General features: G+C 32.2%; 1 protein-coding gene across 1 annotated transcript; it reads left to right on the top strand.

Moving 5' to 3' along the window:
• Nucleotides 1-449: 449 nt before the first annotated feature.
• LOC128160939 (uncharacterized) lies at nucleotides 450-14,791 on the top strand. The gene is made up of 10 exons (XM_052824225.1): nucleotides 450-495; nucleotides 578-892; nucleotides 5,085-5,375; nucleotides 6,038-6,343; nucleotides 8,227-8,296; nucleotides 8,378-8,520; nucleotides 11,246-11,568; nucleotides 12,108-12,132; nucleotides 12,926-13,170; nucleotides 14,542-14,791. The coding sequence occupies exons 1-10, from the start codon at nucleotides 450-452 to the stop codon at nucleotides 14,752-14,754; spliced, it is 1,977 nt and encodes a 658-aa protein (XP_052680185.1). The 3' UTR covers nucleotides 14,755-14,791.
• Nucleotides 14,792-23,724: the final 8,933 nt, after the last annotated feature.

The following is a 23,724-nucleotide window of genomic DNA, read 5'->3' as shown; positions in this document are numbered from 1 at the left end:
GGCTGCTAGCCTCAGATTGGAGTGGTTTTCCCGCATTTTTTTTTTACTTTTTAAGCATGAGTTGTAATATAAATGTGACTGCTAAAATATTTTTGTTCCTTTGAGTATGGATAAAAGCAATTCCTCGGCGTTTAATTTTGTGCATTGTGAAAAATACCTAATTTTGTTTTTTGCTCTTATTATCATCGCCTTTATTGGATAAATCTGGAACATGTAGTTCTGTCGTTGAAAAAATGTTATAATTATTTCAATTCTTCCACCCACCTAGAACATACGAGTTTGTTAGTGGTGAATTTAAAAGCAATGCTGAGCGGAAATATTTTTTTAATTCATAGAGCAGCTGATAACAAACACTTAATCTAAAAACATGCCTTAATCTTTGTCAACAAAATCATTCCTTTATTCCCTCAAATTGTATAAACTTTTAATACGACATTTTATTCATCTAAATGCATATAAAGTTTGCAAGCAATGCAAGATATTACGTATTACACAGTGAGTTTACTGCATGTACATGTAGTGACCGACAATTAAAGATTACGATTGAAACTAATGATACCATTTAATTCATTTGTAGAAACCATTGGCATAAACATTCAACCTGATCAAAGAAATTGTAGATATTATGTTGGTGAAGACGTTATAATCAATGGTCGCATTAGAAACGTCTCAAAGGTACTCTGCAAGACATGGCAAAAGGAATCAGAGACTGGGAGCAATATCATTGATACAACATTGGAAAAGAACTTAGAAACTAAAAAGGATATTGGTGAATACATCTTGACGATAAAGAATTGTATTGAATCAGATAGCGGGACTTATTTTATTCTGGCAGCTTGCATAAATGATATGGAAGTTCAAAGCAATAAAATTCAGCTGAATGTTGTCAAAGGTATACCACTGTATGAATTTCCAAAAGTGAATAAAGAAAATGTAGTAATTAGTTAGTAACTGAGAAAAGTGATGTCATCGTGAATAATTATTTTGTAATTACATAAGATGTAACCCCTGATGAGTCCTTATAACGCAGCTTGGGGCACCGTGAGAGGGTGCACAAGATAATATGTTTGCAGGAATCAACCACATGATACAATTGAGATTTTAATGTCTATGGTCTCGAATGCTACATACTAGAACAAAAGTTGAAAATTAGAATAATACTATGTATAATCTTGTGCGCTGAATTATATCTATACTTCTAATCCTAAAATTTTTATCAAGCTTTGTGGCAACACACTCAAAAAAAATTCCCAATTTGAATTTTTTTTTCAAAATGCGTTATGAAGGTAGATCAACATAATTTCTCATCGAGACACTTAACTCACAATGAAAAAATATTTCAATCACAAATTGAGGTTTTGATTTCTTTTTTGTTGATAGTATGGTGATTTTTTAAAACTAATACATCTGATTTACTGTCTTTGGAACGGTAGCAGGGTTAACCAACGACACAGGTCAATTACCAGTACATCATTCAATTGATTACATGAAGAAGGTCCCCTTCCCACTTATCTTTCCCTCCAAAACATATTATATTCAGCAAGTTAGAGTAAACGTATAAGAACGGAAAAAGAAATACGCTTTGTTGGAAATTAAGTGCAGTGATACTAAAACAAGAGGACCATAGGCCACATCGCTCACCTGAACAGTAATTCTTATATCTATTTAAATATGAAACTTTTTAAAAGTATTAAAAACTCTCTTGTTTTACCAGATCTATATTACGCAACATATAACAAGAAGCCTTTTTGGACATAATTCAGATTTCTAAAATATCTTAAGATTTAAGATGGATCAACGGGCAAATCTTATTATTCTAGGCCACAACGTAAATTATAATTCTTGCGTTTAAGATAAAAAACATCACTATAAAAATGTGAAATAAGTTTAATGGGACCTTGATATGACGATATGAGGATGCTAATACTTAGTTAAATACCGTGACTAAACGTTGCATTGTATCTTGAGGAAACTATATTAAAACATGTTTCCTTTATACCTCTATGTTCTGTGTTAAACTCTGAACCAATCTTGGATACCCAGTTGGTCTAGATCTGATGGTCACAGTGTTCTCAATTTGAATCCACTAATACATCGTCTTAGAATGCCTGCATGATAATTTCACAAATTGTATTCAAACACTTTCCATATACCGGTATATGAAATTTGATCACTAATGGGGTACCAGTATTGATCTGGGAGTCGCAGAAAGTTTAGAATCTACACTCTGTGGATGCTTGCATACCAATCTCACAAATTGCAGCATGGTAGATCTAGAGAAAAAGATTTTAAACATGTTCTCTATATCTTTTTATGTTATACTTTAAACCTCTCTTGAGGCACAGTATTGGTCCGGGGGTCACTAGTACAGTTTTAGCAATGAATAATCTACAATATTTAATTAAGGATGTTTGCATAATCATCTAACAAATTGTAGCATTGAACTTCTTTTTAAAAATTTTTTAAACATATCTCCTATATTTTTATTTTAAGCTATGGTACGTGTATAAACACTGGCATTTCTGGTGAAGTGGAAGATTTTAAAAAGTTACGCCTTTATTTATAATTAAGAATCCACTTTCCATTACAATGTTTTGTACCAAGTTTGGTAGAGTTTGGCCCAGTGATTCCAGCGAAGAAGTAAAAAATGTGAAAAGCTTACAAACAGACATAAAACGACGAACAACAAGTGATCAGAAAAGCTCACTTGAACTTTAAAAAACGTTTAAATATATATGTTGATATAGCAATAATATTATGTGGAACTTGCAAGTACATTATAAACTTGTATTAACAATAACGCACTTTAAAAAAGAAATTGCTCGAGTTTTGTTGAAATGATTAATAATTTTATTTACAATAAATGATTGTTTTATCCTTGTTTAGCTCAATGGGATATTTTTAAACCCAATGCATTCTCAGCTATCTTGAAACACATTATCTCAAATAGATGTTTTTCTTTTCTCATAAGATTACGTAGTATGAAAATTTTCACATAAGAAACACTTCGGAAGATTTGAATCATCCAAATATGACATAAACTACATCGCTAGGCAACTGGCTTTTCCTCTTTTGTGTATGTAGCAAATTTGCTTCTTATCTGGTACATTAGGCTATACCATAAATGAAAATGATTTACATATTTATTGATTTCTAGGATCGATGCATAACATATTTCAACTGGTTAATTAACGTGTGCTTATAAACGAACATGATGTAAAAAAGGATGAGTTCGTTATGTTTATAAAAAATATGATCTATCTTTTAGAACTTCAATGCGAGAAATAAAAGTTTATGTTGAAACACTTCCAGTTTATATAACATACCATTGGAAAAATTATTGTTCGGCAAACTCTGGTTTTTTTTTCAGTATCCCTTCACTGAATCAACAGCAAGGCGTATTTCTTTTTTCGATCTTATACGTTTTACGTCAAGTTGCTGAGTATTTTATGTTTTCAAAGGAAAGATGAGGGGTAAGAGATGACATACTGTTAACTGACCTGTTCATTGGTTAACAAACACCCCCACACTCGTCTCAAAGACGATAAGTATCTTGATAATATAATATGTTGATGTGCCTGTTTAATGCACTTTAATTTGCAATTTGTTTTTCAAAGTGCGATAATCAGGTCCCAAATTATACGCACTTTGATTTTTTTTTCAAAGTGCTTTGCCACAGAGCTTCTACATCCCTTATAACTTAACTCGATATATCTTTAACTGTTTGGAGGGACTTTCAAAAGAAATGCAGTTAAAAGTCATCGGCAAGAAGGCTTTCCCTACAATTCAGAAGCAATACCACTTTGAAGAATAATAAAAGCCGATTGAGATCTTAAATCCAAAAATCTTCAATCACATTTTATTTGATACATAATTCTTCTCAAAGTATTCAATTTTGGATTTTTTTCTGAATACTATCCTTTTCTATATATGGCAGGTCTCTTCATATGTAAAATCATTTTGAATGTGTGTCATTTATACCTACAGAAAACTAAAACAAAAGTGCAAGCCTCTTTTTGTATTGTTTCATAAAAACGTTTACTATTATTTCCAAAAAAAAAACATATTCTTGGGTAATAGCTTTATTTGAAGCCTTTGTACAATCAAACCACTATGTTGATAATATCGATCCCTTTCTTTTACATGCAAATTTAAAATACCAGCGCATCCAGTTCTAGGAACAATTTTCTTAGTATTTTTTTAAAACTTAAGATACATGGTAAAGAGCATTTTGAAAGTTGATCTTTTATCTCCTAACCCCGTTAGACAAAATTTCCAAATTGTTAAGAACATTTTTCTGTGCATCATTTTTTGTATATTTTTTTTATAATATTTTTCTCGATTTGAGATAGAAACAGAAAAATTTTCCTTCTTAAATTTTACAAATGATTGCACAGTTAAGAGTTATAAACTGATGCTGTCATACATCTCTGGGTACTAAATTAGAAGAGTAAAGACATAAACTGTTTATGATCTATATTTGTTAGGAAAATATACTGTTCAAATATCATTTCTAAGATGACAATAAAAAGTCTCAAAACCCATAATTATATGCATGTATCAGTGAATGGTTGATTATTCAAATTCATTACATACTTAATATTAAATAAAGGGTTTCTACATATGCAATACAGGTAAAACTATCAAATCCGTATTAGTCTTAAGTGCTGATACGGATTCTGCAAGGCTAATATTAATCATTGGGGCTGATACGGATCCGTATTGCACCCATCTTGGAGCAGCTTTGATTTTTTTCCATCTCAGAATTAAGAGAAATTTAAGAAAATGAGCCATATGTCGCAAAACAACGCCAATGGCATAAAACATGTCTTCAATATGTTATTAATGTAATAAATACATTGCATATTGATACATACTATATCTGTGTTACACCCTATATCAGCCCTAGACAAATACCTTTCGGCTATCTTGCAGATATTGAAGTCCTGGGCTGATACAGGGTGAAAAAAGATATGGATTATTCTAATATAAAAATAATTTACATTTAATAAATAAACCTTTAGTAAAACCCATTCCTTATGATTGCTAAATGTTCTGTATGAAATGTAATTTTACTTTATTAGAGAGCCCAGAAGTGATCACCAGTTATGTACCTGAAGCAGTGTACGATACAACGGTTGTATATAAAGCAACGATACGAAGTTTTATCAACGATACGTTTACCTTGTGGAAAAAGGGAGAAAAAAATATTGACATAACCAAGCCTAAATATAAAGGAAGTTCAAATGTTGGTAATTGTCCAGTCCTTTGCATTAACAACGTCAGCAAGAAAGATGAAGGTGTATATTCAATACATGTACGCAACAAATGGGGGAAGACAACATTTGATTACGAGAGGCTGATTGTAACTGGAAGTAAATGTCACTTTTTAGCGCATCTAAGCTGAGAGATCTTCAGCTTTATTGATTACTATTTGTAATCAATATATATATATATATATATATATATATATATATATATATATATATATATATATATATATATATATATATATATATATATATATAATTTAATAATCTTCTTCTTAGTAACAATGTGACTAGAAAAAAATGAATCTGTTGAGGCATTCTCAGATAGTGTAGACACAAATTTGCTAAAACCATGGTTTACCTGTGTAGGGACATAAAACAAGGTTGAGTTTTTACGTAGGAATATATAAAAAATATCTTTGAATAGTTTTTTTAAAAACTGAAACAAAAAGATGGATTGGATGTTTAACATGGGAATATGTGAAGACAATTTAAAGATTTTTTTTCAAACTAGATAGACTCGACTAAATTTCAAAGATAATTTGTATTTTATACTATGAAAATGATTGGATCGGAGTTATAGTTATTATTTATCAAGCGAGTGATGTGGCCCTTTTGCTTCATATTTTCTTTTAAAATCTTAAACGAAATATCTTTTAAAATTATATCTTCTAAAAATTCAAAATATTTGTCCGAGCATTATTATTTTATTTCATTAAATGCAAAAATTGTAACAGTTTGATTTATTGCTTTATTATTGTTTACAGAGGAACCGGTCGTTTCTTTAAAGTTATCAGATCAATCCCAATCAGTGGCTCATGGAAATACAATTATACTACAAGCGAAGATAAAGTCTTACCCTGCCCCCTCCCGAATTCGGTGGACACGTATGATGAATGTAAACAAAGAAGAAATCATTGAGGCAAAAGGAAGATTTTCAATAGATGTATCAGATTTGAAATGTCCGAAATTGACAATAGAAGATCTCGAATTCAGTGACAATGGATGTTACATCATTACTGTAACCAATGATTTTGGAATAGTGAGCGCTTACATTGACATAGAAACGGACGGTAAATATGATTGTGTTTTTAAATTGTAATAATAATACATACACCAGTATTTAACGAGCATTTAAAAGTAATTTAATAACTTTATTTGAACAATGTAGTAAAAACCAATGGTACACTCTTTGCATCAAACATTGTTCGCATGACATGGCATGTAATGGCACTGGTCTAACTTGCTTAAGTTTTAAGCTTCGGTTGGGGCAGGGGTCCTCTAGTGATAAAGAAAACTTACCATTTTTTTTCAAAAAAATGTGATAGCTTTAAGCTTTAAGCTTTTAGGTTAGGGCAGGGGTCTTCTAGTGATTAAGAAAATTCACCATTTTTAAAAAAAAAAAGTTTTATTAAGACAATTATTCTGTCATATTTTATGTTCAGTCCATAGTCACTTTAAATATCACACACACACGCATACATACACACACACCTTTATTTATACATCTAATAGTTAAAGTTGTGTTTATATGTCGTCTATCGCCTAAGTAAAATTTTAGTACTCCATTAATGTTCTTGGCAGGTAACGAAATTATAATGTTTTTTTTTAAATAAACAGAGTTATAAATTAGATAAATACGACGTACATAAACATCATGGATTGAATTATTGATTTTCCCGTTTTCTTAATCACGACAAAGAGCACACGTTGGGTGTAAATCAGAATTACTCCTCCAAGGCTCCTGATCCTACCTCTTTTTTGTAGAGATCCGTCCGTGTACATGTATGCTCTATTCCTTTTTTGGTTGTTTTTTTTTCCTTATGACTTTTCATTTTTTTCATTTTGAACACTGTTCTTTATCACTACATTCATTTTTAAGAGTTGTCAATTTGTGTTGTATTTCTTTTAAATGTGAGTTACGAAAGTCGATTAAAATGTCTCAGCCATTAATCTTTTGTTTCAAATTTAAGGGATCTGAAAATAACAATTGTAGATAAACAAGCAATATCACATTTTTGGCAACGTAAATTTTGCATCATCATATTTTCCTCGCGTTATTGCTGAAGTTATTTATTCTGAAAACAGATCTTTAAAAAAAATCAAATTCTGAAGTAGATACATTGTATTTAGTTTAAAGTGGGATGCGTGTCTTTTAAAGGTAATCTTAGAAACCACTGCGCCTGAAATACCAATATTTATACCAAAGTTTTTTTTCTAATTCTTTTTATCGAGCCCCAATGCAAGAGGGGTTCAAAGGTTAACTGAGAAATATATAGAAAAATATTTAATGTAAAGTTCTCAAGAGCTACAATGCTACAATTTGTAAGATTACAATGCAAGATTTTACAAATAACGAAATATATAGGGAAAATGTATAAAGAACAGATATAGAATGATACATGTACAATATACTGTTGCTCTGGTGAGCCGTAAGGCCCATTGACATCTTGTTTGTTCTAGGACATAAAGCCAATTTATATTTACAGGCAAGATATGAGAGATAAAATCTAAAATGATGGCATTGTCAGATACGGTTCGCCGGAAAGCAAACAAATATATCATGCACTATTTTGCTTATAATGATTCTTAAAGATTTCAGCTTCATACATTTTATATTGTTTTAGATGTGTTTTATAGAATACCATAATTCATGTAAAGTTTAAAACCCCAAGGAATCTAGCGACAACCAACAACAAATATTCAAAGGGGTATCTGATGAAAAGCTTCAAATTTCATTTTAAATGAAACGAAATCTTTTCTTCAATTTTAATACACAAACTCTGTTATAAATAATGTGAACTGTTTAATCATAAGAACAAGAACAATAGGACCTTTTCTTGGACGAGCTCAATTGAAAAAAGTTACGGTTTAAAGAATAACGTGGTCCTCCATTCGAAATGGGGACCTATAATTTTTAGATTTAGATATCGAATGTTTTTTCTCTTTTAAACAGCAAGCCAAATGATCTTTATCTCGGGACCTGTGGTGGTTTCTACTGCTGGCGTTATCAAGTTTCAGACCCAGTTCACGGCAGGTCAAAATTATCTTGATGCGAAGTGGCTTATATGCAAGATGAACAAAAAAAAGGAAATTTCTTTTGAAAGTACAAAATATTTTATATATAACTCTAGTGAAGAAATTAAAACCCAAACATTTGAAATTGTTGACGTGGGAGAAGACGATAGTGCAGGATATCAGTTGTCATTAGACGGATTGAAGAGCAACCAGATAAACACGATTGTCGGTGGTATGCATTCTCATATTTTTTCTTTATCTTTAAATTTCAAGAATATCTAGATATGCTTCAAGGATTTTTCTTCGGTTTCATATGGAAACAATTTCAGGTGCATATCTGTGTTTATATATATATATATATATATATATATATATATATATATATATATATATATATATATATATATATATATTATTATTATTATTATTATTATTATTTATTTAAAACTCCATTTCAATTGGAGTATTCATTTTAGATATGTTTTGTGTTTTATAAGAGTTCCAATTGGTACTTACTTTTGCCTAAGTACTAAGATAGCCCTTGGACTGACCAGTTGGAGGGTCTCGATTTTGCATTTTAAGCTTTTTCTTTTAGTCTGAACTCCAATTCAAGTTGATATTTGAAAACATTTTTCATAAAAAGGGGGAAAAGAATAGTTGAAACATAACCCAGTTATTCAGCCAATCAAATGTCCCAATTTCTTGCAAAGAATGCAGTCTGTGTGTTGAAGAATTTTTCTTTTTCTCGAGTACTGAACTCTTTTTGATTGGTGGAAACTTTGAAAAGGGGTGTTTCGGAAACTCTTCTCTGCGTGGCTTTATGTATACCCTCCAAACACACACACACACACACACACACACACACACACACACACAAATAAAAGCTGCCCGTCAAAGATACTATTTTAAATCACAATGAATTCATTCAAAATCCCCACATTTAAATCTTTTTCTATATAAATTGCACAACTTTTGTCACCTTTACATCAGATACCAGCGATGTTTTTAAGACTGTTTGGGTATAGTTTTCGACCAATTATGTTCATTAAAGAGAGAACACGGCTTTTGCATATATTTGGTTACCTTGTACAGATTTGAGGTATATTTTTAATGATATGCATAGATTTAAGTTTAACTTCTTAAAACAATGGAACTCAAAATCTCATTTAATAAAAACCAGTATCCCTCAAATCATATTCATTCTAACAGACTTAGTTGGAAGTCCACTCTAAAAATACGCTTGTTCGATTTTCACGTAAATAAATACACCGGGTTCCACGCGTCCTTTAAGGCACGACAATATTTGGATACAATTGGGGGCGGTGTATTTTCCTCAAATCTTTGATTTCATTGGGTTGGGTTCTGTTCTAAGACAGTAAGTTCATATGAAGAGAAATCTTCGTCAAGAAGAATGGGCCACGCTTCGCTTAGATCCACTATGCCCATTCTTCATGACGAAGATTTCTCTTCATATAATCTTACTTTTACGAAGAATCGTGAATCATTTTTTTCTTTAATCGATATGCCAAAAATTTTGAACATTGGTAAAACGAGACCTGCAGTGTTGTAACGCACTTTGAACAAAAAATTCAAAGTACTTCAGATCTGGAACAAAATAAACACACTTGGCAATTTTTTTTTCAAAATGCCTTACTTGTGTACATCATCATTTGTCATCGTCATTACGCTTTACGCTTTTTGAAAGAAAAATGTATATCATATTTGAGGCTCTTACCAACTTCGACTAGACCTTAATCATTTTTTTCTTAAGTTCGTAATGAAATATTAACCTATCCACGCAGTATGAAAAAAAACATTATTGTTTTTAAAGTGCGTTGACTTGATCTCAACATTGCACAACGCACTTTGAAAAATTACGCGCTTTATCACTTTTTAAATGCGATAAGATCTAATTCGAAATATTTATTTTAAAATTTGAGGTTCGGGTTTTGCTTTTTTTAATGGGATTTTTTTAGTACTGAAATTACGTGCCTGCCATAATTTGAAATTATAAAGGAGATTTATTAAATACAAAATATGTAAGATGAAACAAAAAAAAAAGTCAAATTTTGCGATGGTAATCCTACAGCAAAATTTTAAGCGTAAAAAGGGGGAAATAATCCGAATTCGGTGTCAATATTAATCTACCTTTGACAGTAAATATCTACTTTAAATAAACAAAAAAATACTTAATGAAAATATTGTTATTTTGTGGGGGTTTTAAAGATCAAGTCTATTTCTCAGGTTAATAAATAAATGCCCAAACTATGGATGTTAATGATCTTAATACAGAAAAAAATCAAGAACGCTAAGCGTGATTTTGATGATAAAATCGGTGCATTTCGCCATAATCCTACCATTTTGTAATTCATTTTAGCTCACTTGAACCGAAGGTTCAAGGGCGCTTTTCTGAATACCTTTTGTCCGTCATCCGTCCGTTTGTCTGTCTGTCCGTGTGTAAATTTCTCACATTTTTGACGTCTTCTCTAAAACCACTGAGCCAATTTAAACCTAACTAAATACAAAGCATCCTCATGGATAGGGAATTCTAAATTGTTTTTAAAAGGGAGATAATTGCGAAACAGTGAATGTAGGGTGTGTATCTTTAAAAATCTTCTTCTTAAAACTGGGGCCCGGGCGAGGTTCAAAGTTTAAAATAGAAATGCGTAGGAAAAATGTTTAAAAATCTTCTACTTAAGAACTACTGGACCAGAAATGCCAATAATTACACAAAAACTTGTTGATATAGTGAAGAATCCAAATTGTAAAAATCGTGACCCTCGGACCGAAACTTGGGCCCGGGCGAGGCTCAAAGTTTAACATAGGAATGCGTAGGAAAAATAAAAATGTTACAAAGAACTATTGTTCAGGTGAGTGATGTGGCCCATAGGTCTCTTTTTGTTTGTTTTGTTTTGTTTGTTGTTGGTTTTTTTTGTGGGTTTTTTGTCTTATTATAGATAGCAAAAAGTTTTCGACGGAGACCCAAGGAAACTATTTCCGGTATGTTGCCCTTCTCAGTGTCTGTGTAGATGCACTAAGAAAGGCTTACGACAATTTACCAGACACATTTGAGGAAAAAATAAACAAATTCAAGGGGCGTTGTGACCGTCTTCAGGGAAACTCAAAATTGAAGGAGCTGCTTTCACGTAATGTTTTAATATTTATTCTATTTATATGTTTAACAGTTCAACCGTTGGGCGAGAACAGCAGGAACTACACATTTTTCGCATCATTGTCAATTACATTTCGAAAATTTACCTCACGCAGTACGGTTCTTCAGGTATCCGATCCATATTAGGATCTAATTTCTCCAACCTCAGTTCGCTATACCGAAAATTCAAAACGTTAAATGGCTGCTTGACATGTGGATTATAATGGTTTGATTCCAGTCATGCGTTTCGTTTGTGTACCCATTTCAGCATTAACAATTTAAAAAAAAAAAAGCAGTTGTCATTGATACAACATGGATAACATAGATATGTAGATATAGCTATAGCATAGCATAGTGATAGCATAGATAGCACCCACCATTTTCTAGAGAAGAAACAAATACTTTAACTATGATTTTTTTTCTTAGCGGAGGGTATCATTAGTGAGCTTGCTTACAGAACTTCCATTTTGAAACTGCTACTAAAGAATGATATCTATCGCAAAGAGTCGCCAGTTACACGAAGCATGTGCTGCAAAAACACAATTTCTTCTTTGAGGTTTCGTCACGGGCAATTGATTTTTATTCGCCAGCATTTGTGCCATTGTTACGAAAACAGTTAAATCTCAAATCATGGTATTGATTTGTGTAAGAATTATTTCATTTTTCAGGATGAACACTTGCCCGCCTCTAGCTGTACTCGGTATAATTGGAATATTATTGAAGGGGCTGGCTACATGTAATTTCATATATCCCATATTTAAGCTTGTATATTTGGTCAGGATTTAACCATGGGAAAGTCCGGTCGACCCTCAAAAGAAACTGGGGTTAATAAATTTCTTATAATACAGATATAATGGGAATATTATTTAATGAGCTGGCTAACACAATATACCTCATTTTAAGCATTTGTATATATGTATGTTCATGTGGATGGGTCCCCGGAGAAGACCAGTCTATGATTAGTGTAGCGCTAAATAATAAATTGGTGTAAATGGTATAGAGCTACTTTTACACGCCGCTTTTCATTTGACTTCATGTCTCATCTTTTGTCTGAATATTTCTTTGGTCTTAATTTCTGAAGTACATAATGTTCTTAAATTTTGAATTTTACGCTCCATATATTTACATTTTTCAAAGCCTTTGTCTGTGGTAACACTACAAATCGAGTTTTTGCAGTACAGTTAAATCAATTCAAATGAGGTATTGATGGGGTTTTCATAATTAAAAGAAGTCAAAATCACATAAATATGTCAATATTTACAATATCTAAAGGTGAAATTGCTGAAAATTGAAAATGAAAGTGAAAATTATTCTTCGAATAATAATAAGGTGATGATCTTAGTCGGGGCGTGACTATATCTCACATAATTCTTCGTGCTTTTTTGGATTTGATCACGCCTTAACCAAAATTACCACCTCATAATACTCTTAGAATGATTCATTAGAGTTTTAATATTCATATTATAATTTTTGTTTTACCTTTTAGGCCTGAATAAGAACAAACCATCTTCGTCAAAAGACTTAGACGTTACATTGATGTGCGCTATTATTCGAAATTTGAATTACATTGCCAAACCTACAAATGGATGGGGAAAAGAGCCACAAAAATCCGACATCACTATGGCTGATGACGTGGAGAGGATAAGACAATACAGGAATAGTCTTTGTCATGACACTTCAACGGAAATGGAAACAGATGTTTTCAACAACAGAGCTTTAGAACTGATATGGGTAATTTGTAACGCACCCTGAGTTTACTACAAGTATAAAATACCTGTAGTATTCAGTACTGAGTGGTGCGACCTTTGAGGCGAGCTAGCGCAGCATAAGATTAATCATACCCATGATCGTTTGTGTAATACATGTAGTTTAACTTCAGTTCCATTTGATGATCTGACCAATCGGATATAACTTGTTTGTTATAGTACTATACTTAATAAAAAAAAAACCTATCATTTGGTAGTTTTCGACTAGGAAAGTCTGTTTGCCTTATGCAGAATATTTGAATGGTTTGGAACATAATTATTTTATAGGTTCTGTGTGACATGTACAAAAAACCTTGAGGGTGTGATAGACTTTTAAAGTAAAACCATGCAAATGCATAAAAAAGGACTGAAATTTTTAAACCAAATTTTGCAAGAATTTAACCTTTGAAGCACTCTACCTAAAAATTTTCATCACTGTCAAAATAATACTGAATACATTTCCAGCCAAACTCGATTAAGCCTTTGAATTTCTTGATTAAAAATTATTTTAAATCAAGTTATAACTATTAAGATATCCGATTCATATTAGGGCCTTATTTTTCTAACCTTGAATATCCATCATATATTAAATACTCTGATATTAACTTAAAGCATTTTAAAGTAGGAAAGGATTTACAGAGAGAAATTTTCAAAAAGTATAATTAAATAAGCAGTAACTAATTAATGAAGATTGCATTCAGGTATATCGGGACAAGCACATTTTTAAAGATAAAAAAGTAAACACTCATAAAAATAAGAAATGCTTTGGTGGAAAGGTATATTTTATCATTAGAAATACAAAAACTATTGAAAAAAACTTGTATACCTTATAGAACTTTTTAAGATATTAACTTTTATAGACTAAAATCAAAAGGGGCAACTCTGCAGGAAAAGGGAAAGGTCATTTATAAGTATAAATTCCGCTTACATATTGATACTTAAACATTAAAATTATGTCCAAGTATAATGAGTATTAAGCCCATACCTTTCTGTTATGCATCTTGATTCATTGAATCGGGGACTATTATTGATCGAATAACTTAAAGAGATTATTTTTAAGTGCAAAAAGGTAATGAAAAAACTTTTGCACTTTCGTTAAATTTTTTTTTCATAATCTCTTTATGCAATCTGATCATTGTGCATAATTAGAAAAAATATTAATTTTGCTTCATTGAAAATACTTGCAACAAATGCTAATCTGGCTGAAATTGCATTTTAGGACATAATTACAAGTCACAATAACACAAAGAACACAACACAATTGAAAGAAACTAACAAAAGAAATAATAACTTCGAATACGTTGCACACAGCGTAGGTATGAACTTTATTTTCATTTTTTTTCTTTATCTTTTTAAGGCTATTCGGAGGTTAAGTAAGAATGATCTCAAATTAACAGAAGACGTTTGTGACGCAATGAATAAAATCTTCACCAAAGGAGAAACCATGGAAAAACTGATTGTTGAGCTGCGAACTATCAAGAAAAAGGTTATCAAATGGCAATATGTTTGGATCACAGGTAGAATTATTTATTATTCCGCGATAACTATACCCCCTGCAAACAAAGTTTGAGGGTTATATAGGAATCACCTTGTCCGTCTGTCCATCTGCCTGTGCAAAATTCGTGTCTGGTCCATATCTTTTTAGCTCACCTGAGCTGAAAGCTCAAGTGAGCTATTCTGATCACATTTTGTCCGTCGTCCGTCTGTCCGTCCGTCTGTCCGTCTGTCCGTCCGTCCGTCCGTCCGTCTGTCCGTCTGTAAACTTTTTACATTTTGAACTTCTTCTCTAAAACCGCTTATCCAATTTCAACCAAATTTGGCACAAAGCATCCTTATGGGAGGGCGAATATAAATTGCAGAAATAAAAGTTTGATCTGTATTCAAAGCGGAGAAAACCTTGAAACTGTAGAAAAAGGGGGGTGCATTTTTAAAAATCTTCTTCTCAAGAACTACTGAGGCAAATTCAACCTAGTTTAGCATAAATTATCCTTATGGGAAGGAAAATATAAATTGCAAAAATTAAGTGGTAATTCTGTTTCAAATCTGAGTTATTACGAAAATAATAATAAAGGAAAGGCGTGTTTCAATCAGTTTAATAGCTTCGGGTTCGGCATACGGTAAAATGATTCCATACTTCTAAAACGAGGTTCTTTGTTTAAAGCAGCCATGACATTATACGAAAAAGGTCTTTCTGACTATGATGAATTTGCTTGTTGTGCAACAGTTTGCGTATGAAGGGAAATTTTGAAACATACAAAATATATTGGTGCCGATTTTGTGAAGTAAATTGAGGCTAAATATTTCAATGCGTTGATAGTTTTCACACATGACGATGGTGTTAGCTTGTTCTGATTTTCGTTTCGTTCTCATTATGCTTTGTAACCTGGAAACTATCGTCTGTATTTCGTGATTTTTACGTATCAAATCAAACAGAGACTTCGGTAAATCAAACAGTTAACTGTTTACCTGCGCAAATTAAGCAAAATCGGATGTAGGGGTACTGAAATACAATTCATTCTATCGGTAATTCGGCATAATCTTTTGCGTAATGGTACATGTAGATTAATGCAATAGGTTTTGTTGAGATGCTCGGCATTTTCTCGAGTTTATTCAGTTTAAATAGAGTTTGATATCGCTGACGGAAATATGTAGGTATATACAGACCCTGAAACGTACTACTACACCACACGCTCGCTGCACGCTCGCTACACGCTCGCTAAACGGTTCACACGAAACGCTGAACGGTTTACACGAAACGCTGCACGCTTTGCCCGAAACGCTAAACGATTTACACGAAACGCTGAACGGTTTACACGAAACGATTCTCGCACGAAACGATTTGCTCGCTTTTCACACGCTTTGGACACGCTTTTATCCTGATCGATTCGGTTCCTCTCGGATTTTTACCTTGACTCTGTTAGTAAGAATTAATTTTAAGAAAACACGAAATAATAGAAATACCGATATTAGAAACATATATGTACATAAGTGTTGAATTGATTAATTAAATTATTTTGATACTTATATTTAAAGCAAAATGGTATTGATTCACAGAGTTAGCCTAAAATATTACTTCTATAAATATATTTATTGCTCAAAAGAAATATCCATGATTCTTATTAATGCCGTAAATAATAAAAATTAAAAAGAAAAAAGTTACCGTAACACAATATTCAATACCAAAAATAAAATCCGTATGATTACAAACTGAAATCGGTTTTTCAGTATTCGGCGGGATTTTTTTCTTCTTCTCACATTAATATTTGTATTGGTTTCAGAGAATACGATGTAAAAATACTTACAGTATAACCTGTAATTATTTACATTCATGATTTTGAAAGTTATGTAAAATAAAATTAGTCACATTAGTTAGAAAAATGCTATAAAACAACCGATTAATTTTTTTCTTATGTCGAATCATTCGCGTAAATAAATGTTCCGTACATAATATCACAGAAAAAAAAATCAATCGATTAAACAATAAAGAAAGTTGTCATTACTTTTTCGGATAGAACAAAAAATAAAAAATAATTTAAATTTTTGTCTCAATATTCGTTTACATAACCGGCGCCCCGCATAACGGCGTACAATATATCTATCATAATCTATTTGATATTGGTATAGTGCATATAGATTCCCATAGTAATTAATTGCATGTGTACATTTTAGGAAAATTTCTGTGTGATAATTACTTGTTGTTTTCCGTTATCAGTGTTTAAATAATTAAATTAATAACTAGAAATATTTTAATCGGGATTCAGAAGAATTTACTTCCCGCATTTCATAGAAATGAACAGAATATTTCCTTTCTATGTTTACATTTAATTTTGTTCAAATTAATGTTAATTTAAAATAATATATCATTGAAATTGTGTGCATCATCAAATACTGATTCCGACTACCTTGAAGTCATTAAATTTCTATTGGCTATTGACAAAAAAAGAGACGAGTGACCATCCAATGAAATAGAATACACAGAGTTTGATTGACAGGTTCAGCCAGGTGCAAGTCTTACCCGATGTCCGAGGTTATGTATACTGGATGTACACAGCCGAATAGTCTCAGTAACTAGTCTTCTTTCAATACGCGTACTTTTCTTTGTTTGTTAAAAATTCATTCAATTTTGTTAAAAGATAAGTATATCATTTCTTATAGATTTTTTTCACGAGAATATATTATAGGAGTTTTGCCAATCACAAACAGTTTAAAGTAATGTTTAACATGAGCGCTATTTTGAAACAATTAAATTGTCAGAGAGTTCCGAAAGAAATCTGATGATCGTTTCACACGATTCTCGCACGCTTTGCCCGAAACGATTTACACGCTTTGCCCGAAACGCTGCACGCTTTGCCCGAAACGCTAAACGGTTTACACGAAACGCTTCACGATTCACACGAAACGCTAAACGGTTTACACGAAACGCTAAACGGTTTACACGAAACGTTTCTCGCACGAAAGTCGCACGCTTTTTTGGTGTAGTAGTACGTTTCAGGGTCTGTACATGTATATATATGATTCATTTCGAAAAAATAAATTGTGTTCTTTATTTGTTATACATGTAGTGCATGTTTCTTGTGTTTAATTGTTTACAATTTCTATTTACTAACCATATTTGAGTGTTAAGCTTCGAATTATAAGCAAGATACAGAGATTTGCTCACAATTCTATGTTTGTACACAGATCTTAAAAACTAAAGCTTAAAAAATTAAAAAATTTGTCAATATTTATTAAGAAAATTTACAAAGCCTGTTCTTCCAGAAACCAACTTTAACAACTTATTGTATTGTAACCTTAACCTTTTTAGCTCACCTGAGGGTGGGGCCACAATGGGGGGTCGAAGTTTAACAAATGAATATATAGAGTAAATCTTTAAAAATCTTCTCCCGGAGGTAGGGTGGGGCCACAATGAAGGATCGAAGTTTTACATAGGAATATATAGAATAAATCTTTAAAAATCTTCTTCTCAGAAACTAATCGGCCAGGAAAGCTGACACCTGTGTGGAAGTATCCTCAGGTAGTGTAGATTCAAAGTTGTGAAAATCATGACCCCCGGGGTACGGTGGGGCCACAATGGGAGGTCGATGTTTTACATAGGAATAAACAGTGTAAATCTTTTAAAATCTTCTTCTCAGAAACTAATCAGCCAGGAAAGCTGACACTTGTGTGGAAGCATTATCAGGTAGTGTAGATTCATAGTTGTGAAAATCATTACCCCCGAGGGTAGGGTGGGGCCACAATGGAAGGTCAAAGTTTTACATAAGAATATATAGAGTAAATCTTTAAAAATCTTCTTCTCAGAATCTAATCAGCCAGGAAAGCTTAAACTTGTGTGGAAGCGTCCTCAGGTAATGTAAATTCAAAGTTGTGAAAATCATGATCCCCAGGGGTAGGGTGGGGCCACAATGGGGGGTCAAAGTTTAACAAAGGAATATATATGGTAAATCTTTAAAAATCTTCTTCTCAGAAACTAATCAGCCAGATGATTCTTTATAATTGTTAAAACTTTGGCCCCAGGACAATTCTTTGGCCTCACAAGAAGGTTCAGAGTTTATGTACGTTTATATCCCATATATAAACAATTGTTAAGGATCTTTTTGAGAACTGCAAATCTTTAAAAATCTTCTCCTCAGAAACTAATCAGCCAGGAAAGCTGAAACTTGTGTGAAAGCATCATCAGGTAATGTAGATAAAAATTTGTGAAAATCATGATCTCCGGAGGTAGGGTGGGGCCACAATGAAGGATCGAAGTTTTACATAGGAATATATAGAATAAATCTTTAAAAATCTTCTTCTCAGAAACTAATCGGCCAGGAAAGCTGACACCTGTGTGGAAGTATCCTCAGGTAGTGTAGATTCAAAGTTGTGAAAATCATGACCCCCGGGGTACGGTGGGGCCACAATGGGAGGTCGATGTTTTACATAGGAATAAACAGTGTAAATCTTTTAAAATCTTCTTCTCAGAAACTAATCAGCCAGGAAAGCTGAAACTTGTGTGAAGGCATCCTCAGGTAGTGTAGATTCATAGTTGTGAAAATCATGACCCCCAGGGATAGGGTGGGGCCACAATGGGGGATCGAAGTTTAAAATAGGAATATATAGAGTAAATCTTTAAAAATCTTCTTCTCAGAAACTAATCAGCCAGGAAAGCTGACACTTTTGTGGATGCATCCTTAGGTAGTGTAAATTCAAAGTTGTGAAAATCATGACCCCCGGGGGTAGGATGGGGCCACAATGGGGGATCGAAGTTAAACATAGGAATATATAGAGTAAATCTTTAAAAATCTTCTTCTCAGAAACTAATCTGCCGGCAATGCTGAATCTTCTTCGGAAGCATCCTCAGGTAGTGTTGATTCACAGTTGTGAAAATAATAACCCCTGGGGGTAGAATGGGGCCACAATGGGGGGTCGAAGTTTAACATATGATTATATAGAGTAAATCTTTAAAAATCTTCTTCTCAGAAACTAATTAGCCAGGAAAGCTGAAACTTGTGTGGAAGCATCCTCAGGTAGTGTAGATTCAAATTTGTGAAAATCATAACCCTGGGGGTAGGTTTGGGCCACAATGGGAGGTCGATGTTTTACATAGGAATAAACAGTGTAAATCTTTTAAAATCTTCTTCTCAGAAACTAATCAGCCAGGAAAGCTGAAACTTGTGTGAAAGCATCCTCAGGTAGTGTAGATTCATAGTTGTGAAAATCATGATCCCCAGGGGTAGGGTGGGGCCACAATGGGGGGGTCAAAGTTTAACAAAGGAATATATAGGGTAAATCTTTAAAAATCTTCTCAGAAACTAATCAGCCAGATGTTTCTTTATAATTGTTAAGAATTTGGCCCCAGGACAATTCTTTGGCCTCCCGAGAAGGTTCAGAGTTTGATGTACGTTTATATCTAATATATAAACTATTGTTAAGGATCATTTTGAGAACTGCAATACTCAACATATGATATGACTATAAAATCATCTTGTTAGAAAAGGGACTAATGATTATAAACATAAGAATATCCAGGGGAAAATGGATTTTATTTATACAGGATCTACATGTATTATTGTACATTGTCCAGATAGTTTGTATTATGACTCCATTAAGCTGATTTTATCATACCTATTATTCCTCAGGTGAGCGATGTGGCCCATGGGCCTCTTGTTATGAAGAAACATTAAAAGTTCTTTCTTCACACAAAGTTTGCTTATGATCTGAGGGTGTATCATGACCTTGACCTAAAATCATTCAGGCAAGGTCACTGGCAGAAAAACTGCAAAATTCGTGTTCGGTCCATATCTTTCTTATTGAGAAACATTGGAAGATCTTACTTCACACAAATATTGCTGATGACCTGAGGATGTATCATTCGGATAAGGTCAAGATCACTTGCATAAAAAATGCAAAACTTGTTCCCTGTCCAAATCTTTCTTATGGAGAAACATTGGTAGTTCTTACTTCACACAAAGGCTGCTGATTGTCACATGGGCAAGTTCAAGGTCAAATTTTAAAAATGATTAATTTCTGTCTGTGCATGTTTTGTATTAAGGACGTTGTTTACTCAAGGTTTTAGTTCTAAAATTTGGATTGTTATGAAGATCAATGTCACGAGTAAAATTTGTTCTTAACACTAAAATTATTTATAAAATGAATTATATTGACATACCATTCGATATTTTAACTATGTTATTGAATTAGGCTCAGTTGGACTTTAAGCAATACAGAGGAAATTCGGACTAAAATTTCAGATATTGTTTTTCACTGAAATATTTTTGGTACTACTGTAATATTCAAAGTGAAGATTTAATGTGTTATTCAACATAATTTTGCATATATTCTGTTGGTTTTATCAAACTTTTTCGTTTAGATTATTGAATGGCACACACTACAAAAGTATTGAAAAATGCTTAAAAACAATAAAAAACACCGTATCTCAAAATTTTGCTCATTGACCTCATATAGGTGTTTATGCCTGCGGAGTAAGGTAAATAAGCTTAGTTTAATGCTTTAAATGTTTAAGTATTAACATCATTCATTTTTTGTAAAATTGAATCAAAAAAGGGTAGGAATTTGAAAACTGATAGAGTTGGAAATTTGGACTGGAATATTTATAGAAATTGTGAACGAAAACTTAATGCTTTGTGTCTGTTTAGTGTCACTGCCATTCATAAACTGTATTTCATTTTTTCAAAAAGTTTAGCAATTTGTATTATTTTCACAATTAAGAAAATCTCAATCATAGTGTACAATTTTTTGGGATTGTTTTTTAATTTTCAAAAAGTTTTCAATGGCCATTATTTCAAAAAGTAGGTCATTGACCTCCTTTTTTGAAAGTGAAAAATAACACTGCTGTGATAGGTTTTTATCACACAAAAGATGATTTCACATTATCATCAGTGGTGTTTTTTTTCATTTTGAGTAAACGTATGCCTTAATGGAAATTGTCTGAAGCTTAATTTTGACACAAAGCTTATGTGAAATTAAGTTTTAGATTCTCATTCCCCGCCCGCGGCTCTAAAAATGGACTGTCCTAATTTTTGTGTGTGGAAAAATTCGAGAAAAAAATTAGAGTTTGATATACCAAAATTTTATGACATGTTGATTATCGTGTTTGTTATCATAAGGATGAAAATGTCTTTATTAAGAGTTAAGTTTAAATAAAATGGAATTCAATAGAAATTGGTTTATGCACTCGAATAAGCATTAACAATTAAAAGAAAAGCAGTTATTTACAGAACATGGACGGTGAAATAGATAGCATCCATTATTTTCCATAGTAGAAAAATACTTGACTTATGATTTTTTTTTAGCGGGGTGTATCATTTGTGAGCTTGCTCATAGTACCTTTAGTTTATCATTGTTTTAGTGAGTTTTTTTTTAATTTTAAGTTACTTCTTTTGATTAAGATTTCATATTTTTTTATTTCAAATAAATCTAATAATATCTAAAATTTGAAAATTAAATCTGACGATTTTTGCCCAAATTGTCCTTTGGAATCTTCATTGGAGTGTTAAATCAAATATTCATGGTTATAATTAGCTATGCTATTAATTGATTTTCAAGATATCACAATGCTGCTATCTATACAGGACACCTTTTTGTTACTTATAAACACTGATATCAATTCTTACTAGTAACTTGAGGTAATTTCATGTAGGCAAAAATTAGGTAACCTTTGAAATAAAATCTAATGATAATTTTTTGATTATATATTTCTTTTATTAAGCCATTGCAATTTTTTAGATCCAGAAATCCAAAATGATACACAAAGTGAGATTTTTTTTCATGAAGTTCATGATTCGGTAATATTACTTCAAAAGAATTGTGCATTAGCAATTCACAGACCATGGTCAGACAGTGGAGTTTGTTTTACAAATCGACCATTGAAAGTTGAAGAGAAAGTCCACATACGCGGAAAACATTACGGTTCTGGAGTAAAGCTAGGTCTGACAGACATCAATCCCTACACAATTCGCGAAGCGGCGGATAAAAAGGCCGCTATTGGAAGCGCTCTTACACCTGTCCAGTGCTGCGATAATCCTTCAAAGAAACATGACCTTTGGCTAGAAGATTTTCATCTCTGCATTTCACTACTTCCAAACGCCTGCCTAGCCATTTGTCTAAACGATGCTGGGCAAAAAATCTACGATTGTCAAATTGATTCCACTTATTATCCCTTGTGGCTTGTTATTGAACTTGATGATATGGCGTCCATTTGGATATCACATGATTAATTAAGTTTACCGTATGAACATGCACTGTGAAATCTTTATTTACAATAAAGTGATGCTTGATTTTGAAATCAATAGCTTTCCAATTATAAAATTCATAGATCGAATATCTTAGGTAAACAAATTTTTGATGCTATAAATATATTATAAAACAGAAACATGAACTATTTGCTTCAATGATACAAAATTCCATGGCTTCTCTTTAAAATACTACCATGCCTGTGTTAGCATGTATTAAACATGTAACACTTTATTGTCTTATACGGTATGGAAATGTATACATGTTTACTCGTTATTTGTTTATTAGAAACAACAATATACCCGTAGATAACTGTATAATTTCCTTGAGTGTTGTTCAAAAATAGATATTCAACACTTTAGTGCAAAATTTTTAACAGAACATATTCGTGAGTTTTAATGTACTTCAAATTTTGAAGTAAATTTTCTGATCAGTCTCGATTATTTAGTCTGTGACAATAATTCAAAATATTTTTATTTCCATTGATTAATAAAAGTAAAGAGTTAATATTAAACATTCTACATTAAGTAACAATTTTAAACAAAATCTAAACAAACACTACTAACTTCTGGGTCACCAACTCAATAGATTTATAACATTAAATGTTATACATGTATTACTGTTTCAATCAGTTGCGATTTTTCTTAAGTTTTCTGCCATTAAACATTCGTTGTCTTAAGTAACGAGTCGGACGGTTATTGCGAAAGTACATGTATATATAATCAGTGCTTCTGTCAAACATGAATTTTTGGAGACCTGCCCTGATGGACATAGTTTGGTAAAAAAAAAATCTTCAAAATTTCTATAA

Source organism: Crassostrea angulata, chromosome 8 (assembly GCF_025612915.1).
Source record: "Crassostrea angulata isolate pt1a10 chromosome 8, ASM2561291v2, whole genome shotgun sequence".
Classification (NCBI taxonomy): Eukaryota; Metazoa; Mollusca; class Bivalvia; order Ostreida; family Ostreidae; genus Magallana; species Magallana angulata.
The sequence above is the reverse complement of the archived record's forward strand: the minus strand, read 5'-3'. Positions and strand labels throughout refer to the sequence as shown.